Source organism: Penaeus monodon, chromosome 1 (assembly GCF_015228065.2).
Source record: "Penaeus monodon isolate SGIC_2016 chromosome 1, NSTDA_Pmon_1, whole genome shotgun sequence".
NCBI classification, from domain to species: Eukaryota; Metazoa; Arthropoda; class Malacostraca; order Decapoda; family Penaeidae; genus Penaeus; species Penaeus monodon.
The window spans coordinates 6367932-6377931 of NC_051386.1; the positions used below are offsets into that span (position 1 = coordinate 6367932).

At 38.6% G+C, this 10000-nt stretch overlaps 1 protein-coding gene across 5 annotated transcripts in view; it reads right to left on the reverse strand.

Annotated features, from left to right (window-relative positions):
• LOC119583676 (sodium- and chloride-dependent transporter XTRP3A-like) overlaps window positions 1-9823 on the reverse strand; it is a 79226-nt gene extending 69403 nt beyond the window's left edge. The window contains exon 1 of one of the 5 annotated variants that reach the window (XM_037932325.1): window positions 9470-9822. In XM_037932325.1, coding sequence (XP_037788253.1) covers window positions 9470-9710 — 241 coding nt within the window. In that variant the 5' untranslated portion in view covers window positions 9711-9822. Of the gene's footprint in view, window positions 1-9469 lie in introns of all 5 variants that reach the window. The other 4 variants (XM_037932406.1, XM_037932491.1, XM_037932627.1 and 1 more) reach the window with 4 other exon arrangements.
• Between the last annotated feature and the right edge of the window lie 177 nt (window positions 9824-10000).

Here is a 10000-nt window from a genome sequence, read left to right on the forward strand (position 1 = left end):
TCGACATCTGATCTCCCACAGTGTTATTTTGTCAAACTCGTTCCTTCCTCGAGGTCTGTCTATGTGGATAGGTCGCTTTGCTTACCCGCTCCGTGTCACCCGCTCGATTCGGGGAGAAAAAAAGTGAGGTACTGTTCTGTCTGTTTGGTTGTGTGTAATTCGTGTGTTTGATGTGTTAATATGTGTGTGTGTTTGTGTGTGTGTGTGTGTGTGTTGTGTGTGTGTGTTGTGTGTGTGTGTTGTGTGTGTGTGTGTATGTGTGTGTGTGTGTGTGTGTGTGTGTGTGTGTGTGTGGTGTGTGTGTGTGTGTGTGTGTGTGTGTGTGTATGTCTCTCTCTCTCTCTCTCTCTCTCTCTCTCTCTCTCTCTCTCTCTCTCTCTCTCTCTATCTATCTATCTATCTATCTATCTATCTATCTATTTATCTCTCTCTTCTCTTTCTCTATCTGTCTCATACAGACACTAACGTCATGGTTGTTATTCTTTCTGATCATTATTACCTTCGTTATCATTATCAATAGTAGTAGTATCATTATCATTTATAATGATGATAATAATTATTATTACTATTATTACTATTATTATTATTATTATTATCATTATTATTATTATTATTATATTGTTATTATTATTATTAACATCAATATTATTATTGTTATCATAATCATGACTGCTATTATTATCTCTATTATCATCATCATCATTATTATTAACATTATATTATCATTATCCTTAGTAGTAGTAGTATCATCAGAATCATTCTTATCATCATCATTATGATTATTATTCACTGTCAGTCTTATCATTTTTATTTGATTATCACCATCGTTATGATGATGAGGAACGTGAGATGATGATGATTACCATCACCATCATCTTCATTATTTTATCACTATTTGCACAACGTCCGATATAAGAATAACAAAGTAGCACATTATTCCGAAAAGTCGTAATGGAATCAAATGCCTCGTTGCTTTAAGTAAAATTAAAAGGATCCCCGACGACTGAGAGTGAACGAGAAACAAAAGAGACGCGCGATGCTCTAAACAAAGGATCTGACGCCACTGGAGACAATCGGACGTCTGGGTTTAATCCCTTTTACAATCCGGACTGAATCCCACAACTATCCCCGTGGCCCCACCCTGATACCCCCTTCCCCCTCCCCCCCACGCCTCCTCGCTCCCTCCCCTCCACGGCCCTCTGGTTCCTTCCTCCCCCCTCTTCCCCCTCTCCCCTCGGTTCGCCTCCTCCTGGCGCGTTGCTGATTAAGATATTTCCAAGGATGAGATTTCGCCTGAGACATGCACCGCCCTAGCGTGTCCCGACCGTCCTTTGCAGCTTAGGGGCCCAAGCTAGGCGTCCCAGGGGCCCCCAGAAGGGCTTTCCACGACTCTCAGGAGCTCTACGGTGGTCGGGCTCCCAGACGTTACTGTTTATCCAAGGCGATTCTAAACCCTGATTCTTAAAGGGGACCTAAATCTCTTGCAAGAGAACCAGGGAGACGCTCGTGTCTTGAAGAAAAAAGCAAAAGTAACAAGAAAGGGGGGAGAGAACAGACAAACGTTGCATTTGTGATGATAACGGATAACTGTGATGGTCATGATGATTATTATCTGTGTATAATCAAAATTCCTAGTATTGTAGTTCTCATTAATGCCTTCATCACTATCATCATTGCTTTTTATATTCTATGTCTTATAAAATCAACAACGCCTTCACCACCATTATCACCACCCTTTATTACTACAAAAACTGTTGCTATTAGAGAAAAAATATCGCATTTTCCCTCAGCATTAAACGTCTAGTTACATACATAGTAATTTCTCCCCTCTGCTTCCTTTATATAATACTGAATACTGCGCATCCTGCTACTCTACCAAGAAACTGTAAATCGAGGCAATGAGACAGGGATGTATTCACAAGGAGCTGCTGGTGTTTGTCAAACTCCCCTTGGGATAACCTCAAAAAACTCGACGATGTTCGACTTCTTTCTTTGATATTAAATGATTGAATTCCCTTCCCAAGGCAGAGATGCATACTGTTAAATTTTCCCTTTCTCCTTTCTTATTTCCTCCATTAAAATCGTCGCATTTCATGCGCTATGAATCATATTCACGTTAATAAACTGAACCATCGACGTATATCCAACATCTGAACAAGACCCTCACAAGTCCTGGGGGACAGCGACTCCACGATCCCAGGCAAAAAAATAGTGAGATTTTCTGGCCTTTACTTGCCAGACTCCTTTTTCCATGGTTCGAGCAGGAGAACAGGAAAGAGGAGAGAGAGAGAGAGAGAGAGAGAGAGAGAGAGAGAGAGAGAGAGAGAGAGAGAGAGAGAGAGAGAGAGAGAGAGAGAGAGAGAGAGAGAGAGAGAGAGAAAGAGAGAGAGAGAGGACTTTGATTCTGGGAAATGATATTGTTCTCCGCAGTCATAAATAGTGAGAGGATCTATTGAAATAAACAAGCAAAAACATGATAACAAACGAAATCGTATCGTATTCTACCTTCCGTTCGTTCGTCTTTTTTTCTTCTTCTTTTTTATTTATTGAAGATTTCCGGGAAGAAATGTGATAGAACGTAAGTAAGTGATCCCGTTACAATCCGTGAATACTCTCCCCACCCGAAGCAGGTCATGAGGTTCACCAACAAGTAGTTACAATAAGGGGCACTGGTTTGTCTCCTCGAGCCTCTCTCTTTGAACAGTACACAATCCAGCAGCCGCAAGCTTCATAAGATAGCAAGGAAACCTCTGAGGAGCAGAAGGAATCTGGTTTATGTGTGTACCCTGTGGCTGTGTTAGACCAGATGTATGCTGTCATATACATACGGGTCATAGCTGTGTGTGTGTGCGTGTGTGTGTGTGTGTGTGTGTCTGTCTTTATATATATATATATATATATATATATATATATATATATATATATATATATATATATATATACATATGTGTTTGTTTGTTTGTGTTTGTGTGTGTGTGTGTGTGTGTGTGTGTGTGGTGTGTGTGTGTTTGTTGTGTGTGTGTGTGTGTTTTGTGTGTGTTGTTGTGTGTGTGTTGTGTTTGGTTGTGTGCGTGTGTGTGCATATATATATATATTATTATATATATATATATATATACTATATATATATATATATATATATATATATATACACATATATATATACACATATTTTATCTCTCTATCTCTCCTCTTCTCTCTCTTCCTCTCTCCCTCTCTCTCTCTCTCTCTCTTCCTCTCTCTCTCCCCCTCTCTCCCTCTCTCTCCCTCTCTCTCCCTCTCTCTCTCCCTCTCCCTCTCTCACTTCCTCTTCCTCATTTTGCGACCGATGCAAAAGGTCCTGCTACATACCAAGAATGTTACCACAAGTAATCAGGATAATTGTCCCTTGTCTGCAGAAACCCACCTGCATGACCGCACCTGGATGACAACAATCGCAAACCGCCTGTTTCCTGCTCATCATCGACCACATAAAGCACACAGGCAAAGTCGGGACTTGCATTCATTATCAGGCTTTGCGATCGGTGCTGAATGAAAGTGCATGAGCGGGTATGTGCGGGGGACTCACGTGTGCGCAGTGGGTGCGTGTGTGCGCATGACTGAGTGCACTTGTTTGTTTATGTGTGTCTGTTCGTGTGTAGTTTTATGTATGTAATTTTTATATTATTGGTTTTATTTATTCGTTTATTTATTTATTTGTTTTTTATTACTTTCGTGTTTTCGGTTTTAACGCCTGATGAATGTGCGTAGACCCGAATTTTCACGAATTAGCATTTCCCTTATCATTGTGGCCGTGTTTCATTTCATCTCGTTCACAAGTACATATATTTGTATTCATCCACGTATATGTATGCCTGTATTTTGAGTGAATGATTGGCATACGTGAATATTTTTTAAAAGAATGTGGTACATGAGATTATAAACTGCATCAATATCAACGTAAAATAATGTATTGAGTTCACATAATAATGATCCTAATGGAATTTTATATGTTTCTCGAAATGTAAACTGGATGTCAGGCTCTAGATAAGCTTGCAGACAGGAAATACGTCACAGATAGTACGTTTATACAAACAGTATACAGATTCGTGTAGTAGAGTGTACGCTACGCTACGGTGGTATATATATAATGCTTGTTACTATTTTCATTATTTTTTTTATTATTATTATTTAAGAGTGGGGGGAGTTGGGAGGAAGAGAGACAGGGAGGATGAGGGAGGGAGAGGGTAAGTGAGGGAGATTGAAAGATAGAGGGAGAGACCAAAAAAGAAAAAGTAACTACCAATCATAAATAATAATGATAAAAAAGAAGATAGAGAACTGATACCCCCCCCCCAAAAAAAAAAAGATACACCATAACGGGATTGTGATCTTCCGAAAACAAAAGCCCCGGCCACTAAGTAATCATTCTCCTTACTCCCTCCTCCCCCCCTTCCCTCTCCCTCACACCTTCCCTCTCAAAAAAAGCAAGAGATATTTACAGCCACGAAAACTATCTATCGAGATCTATCCATCGCTCGTTCCTTCGTCTTGACATTGCAGACGTGTGTATCGATTTTCGTGACACGATAACAGTATTTTTCTTTTTTTTTTTTTTTTTTTTTATGCGGATTATGCGGTTGTGGAATTTGAGGGGGGGGGGGTAGGGGAGAGTAAAGAAGGTCAGAAAATTTATTTCTTTTCATTTATTTTCATTTATTTATGTACGTAAGAAATCAAATTTACTTCATTAATCGACCTGCCTCTCTCCATACGCAAATATCCACGTAATAACTCCATACCTGATTCATTTATCTCGTTCTTCACTCATATCTCTCTTATCCGTTTATTCAACTGCTTCTCCTACTCATCTCTTTCATCACCGACGCAGCAAAGGGACAAATAATAAAACACAGGATGACATGATCACAGAAATGAAAAATCGATATGTCATGGCATGTCTAATCGATAAAATATTCGTATCCTTAAGTACAGCCTCGCGCGCCTCGATCTAAAGCAAAATAAAGGAATGAATATGTACGCAAGGAAGTAACGAAATAGGTGCGTAGATAGGTGAATAAATAAATAAGTATGTAAATAAATTAATAAAGAGATTAATAAACAAACAGATGAATAATTTAATGAAAATGAGAGAAAAGAACAAACCGACTGAATTACAAACTTTTTTTTTCTATTATAAATTATGAACAAGTAAGTAAAAAAAAAAATAAAAACGAAAAAAGATGAGACATCGAGTAATTATGATAAAATAAAATTCAAAAGTTCAATACATTTCTTTTTTTTACATGACTTCCAAATGAATATCACATAATAATGCTTCATTAATATCACATTAAACAGTAAAGTAATAGCTGTTTATATTAATATCACATTCATAATTATCAGTAACAGTTAATACATTTACTAATATATATCCCATCATCATCATTATTATTAATCATTGTCATCAGAATTATCATTATTATTATTATTATTATTATTATTATTATTATTATTATTATTATTATTATTATATAATATAATTATTATTATCATTATTACCATCATCATCATTATTATTATTATTATCATTACCATTATTATCCTATCATCACCATCATCATCATCATTATCATCATTACTACGTATCAGTAGAAAGATCTTCATATTTTTTTTTCTTTTTGCCATTGTCATTACCATTTTTATGTTACAACTGTTGTTGTTGTTCTTGTTACTCACTACCATCAACATTCTCCTCATTATCTTCATTTTTTTTACTGTTTTATTAATCAAACAACCAAACTAGCCGCACATGTAAACAGGCAGAGGCAAACAAGCAATTTGTCACGACAAACGAACGGGCAAAGCAACGTGCTCGAGATAAATGCTTGAGTGTCCCACGTTCGCATATAACGCATAAATAAGTTTTGATATACAACGAAGGGAATTTCGAAATGTCTATGCGGCTAAGCCTGGAGGACTGTGCATCGCAAAGTATAAAAATAATTAGAGGAATGAGTCCTTATTTTCATATTTAACAAGGTCATTGCATAACCCTTTTTTTTTCTTCGTATTTCATAAATTCATTACACAACCTTTCCAAAATAAGAGAAATGAAGCAAAAATGCGAGGATCGTTCGTGTCTCGAAATGCGCATGCAGGCGCAGACGAAGTGCAGGATTTAAAAGCGAGGCTAGTCAGTGTGCATGGGGTAGCAAAGGCGGAGCGTCTGCAGTGATGTGTCCCCCACTCTGGCAAATCAATACTTTCAAAGCTGTGCACTCGGGGGCTCTCTCTCTCTCTCTTTCTCTTTCTCTCTCTCTCTCTCTCTCTCTCTCTCTCTCTCTCTCTCTCTCTCTCTCTCTCTCTCTCTCTCTCTATGTGTGTGTGTGTGTGTGTGTGTGTGTGTGTGTGTATGATAGTATGAATTAGCACAGGCATGCGCATGGGGTTATCAGGTTGTCTGCATGTATGCATGTCTCTGGTGTGTCTGTGGTTGTTATGTCTGTGTCTATGTCTATGTCTATGCCTATGTCTATTTCTGCGTCTACTTCTATGTCTATGGATGTTGCTGCGACTGTTGCTGTGTATTTGTAAGCGCGTGTGTGTTATGGAAAACCGAGTGCCACGTATTGAGCCTGTTTGAACTTGGGCGCGTGTGTGGGAGAGTTTCTCGCATGTTGTTGTGTCTGTCTGCCTGTCGGTGAAGCTCCAAAGGCACGCACCTTAGTCAAATGAACACGCAGACACTCTTTGGAAGTAAAATTCGTCCAGCTCTTGTAAAACCTTCAAATGCGCCTCTTCAACACACAGCATGACCATCCTCAACGTTCTAACGTTAAGAGACAAACATCACCCTTTTTCTCTCTCTTTTCCTATTCCTTCTGCCTCTCTTTTTTATCTGTACCTCTCTTCGATTATGGCATTATCCTGGTAATGAATGCAAGAATGCTCTTCAAGCGGAGTGACCCCAGATCCTCATATTGGCTTTATAGGTCAAAGGTTATCACAAAGGCCACAGGTCATCCGTACAGCAAAGGTCAACTCTGCAGACTGGGATCATCAAATATAAGGTGAGCTTAAACCCCATTCCATCCGCTTAAGATTATATATCCAAGCAATGAATCTATCTTGATAATGGAGATGGAGGCTTTCACAGTGAACAATATACACATACATACACACTATTGTTTACGACATTACTACGAACCCCTAATTACATGAATGAAAAGGGAATTGGCTCGTTTTCATCTATTCAATGACACTATCAATTTTAAAGTCTATGTTCTGTGCATCGATATCATCCCCAGGGTCACAGGTCAGCATGGGTCTTTAAACAGCCATTATATGCGTCAGCAAAGTGCCGCCACCACAGGAATACAACTCCCATGCACTAACACTAGGCACATCGAGTTTTTCAATCTCTTGTAATCTCTCTATTTTTCTATAATTTCTCTCTCTATATGTATACCGACCTAACATCCTGTTTATTTGTATATTTTCCTACCTATTCATATATCACACAGTCGCACACATCTGGATACATCGTTATCCCAAAGATCATGAGATTCACAAACTCATCCGGTTTCACAGCGAAGAGCGAACACTGTTTCGATCAAGCACTGGCAACCGTTCGAAGCGTTCCGAAACCGCCGCATTGAGCAGACAGTGTGTACTTTGCATGAATGTGACAGCGTGTGGATGAATACCTTAGTGCTCTAAGGCGGTAGAGTGATTCATCGTGATCACGCGGTCATGATGATGCAGAATAAAAAATATAATCAGTTTATGTAGGCTGAGTACATCCAGATCGCCCAGTCATAGCTTTCTACCACACCAGTATTTCTCATTTACGTGTAAATATGTGTGTGTGTGTGTGTGTGTGTGTGTGTGTGTGTGTGTGTGTGTGTGTGTGTTTGTGTGATGTGAGAAATATATATTTGCCTGTCAAAATTAATCTATCAATTTATCGAATAAATTGTCGAACACTATTTATATCTATCTTTCTTTCCTACCTAGCTGTCTTCTAAAGTCCATCCATTCATTCATCTGTCAATCAAGTCTGTCTGTCTGTCTGCTTTCTGTGTGTCTGTTTGTCTGTCTATCTGTCTGTCTGTCTGTCTGTCCGTCTCTCTCTCTCTCTCTCTCTCTCTCTCTATCTCATTATATATTATATATATATAATATATATATATATATATACTATATATATATATATATATACATATATATAATATTATATATATATATATATATATATATATATATATATGTATATATATATATATATGTGTGTGTGTGTGTGTGTGTGTGTGTGTGTGTGTGTGTATATGTGTGTATATATATACATACACACATTTATTTATATGCATATGTATATATATATATATATATATATATATATATATATATATATATATATATATATATATATATGATACACATACCCCCATTAATATTTTTTCATATTATACCTATCTACCGTACCGTCTATCTATCCATTTTTTCTTATCAGATCCTCTTTTCATCTGTCAATCATAAAATCCCACACAAATACACAGGCTTGTACAAATATACACATTTACACACACATGTATAACAGTATACGGAGATAACAGTATCATACAACTCATATACAAGACATCTATGTACTGTTATCTGTCTAGCTATTTATTCATCTATCTATCTATCTATCTGTATGTGTGTGTTTGTGTGTGAGTTTATGTGTGTGTTTATGCGTGTATGTGTTCTTATGCGTGTGTGTGTGTTTGTGTATGTGTGAGCTAAACTATATGTCTGTGTGAATAGCGTAATGTATGGATTTTAATCTGTATGTATATCTATATGCTTATATATTATAGTATATTACTAAACAAATATATATATTATTATATAATAAGTAATAGTATAGCTATATATATATATATATATATATATATATATATATATATATATATATATATATGTAGACACACACATGCGCGCGCGCGTGTGTGTATGTTTGTGTGTGTGTGTGTGTGATGTTTGTGTGTGTGTGTGTGTGTGTGTGTGTGTGTGTGTGTTTATATCAATCTATCTTTATCTATCTATCTAGCTATATTCAACTCATGCAAAACTCATGATGCATTTTTGTGTGAACCTAAAGAAACTTGCAACAATAACTACTGATCAGCGAAGCTTAAAGGTGAACAACTTCGCCAGCAAGTTCGCCACCGTCGCGCCGGAAGGCCTCGGCAGGGCCACGCGACGCACAGTCTTTCTCCCTTTTCTTTCTTTAAACCGACTCTGCACCAAAATATTTGCTAACATTCGCACAAAGTCCTTGCACACTGGCAGGAAAAAGGACAACAACAAGGAACAGGAAATCGTTCCTTTCTCTCTCTCTTTCTATCTATCTATCTCTATCTCTCTCTCTCTCTCTCTGTCTCTCTCCCCCTGCTGTCCACGCCGCGAACTGCTATTCCAAACGGAATGGTCTGAAGACACTCACCTCCTCCGTCTTGCTGCACGAGATAGGGGAAGCGCCACACGTTGCCCAGGCCGACGGAGAGGGAGATGCAAGACAGCATAAACTGCATCTTAGAACCCCATGCTGCACGTTCTTCAGTTACGGGCACTTCGATTGTCACAGTGCCTTCATCTTCGTCTTGGTTGAGAGGAGAGAATTCTACAACACCGTCGTCAGCCTCCTCGAGGTTGACAGGTCTAGGTGGGTGTCTCTTAGAGTCCATTGCTGCAACAACTCACGGTAACAACACACTGGAATCGGCACACAGGGCGGGTAGTCAGCGCGCAGCTCGGTGCTCCTCACGGTCAGGTTACGAGAGTTGAACTGACTCCATGTGTTAGCGGTGGACGGGTTGGCGCGAGCTCGTACAGCGCCAACTCGTGGCGGATGGAGGAAATACCACGTGGTTAGGAATAAAATGTGCGAGGAAGGGAAGGTAGATGAAAGAGGCGTGAAAGACTTGGGATTGGTGAGGTTTAGATGCCATGTACTTGTCCTACAACTGCTGTGCAA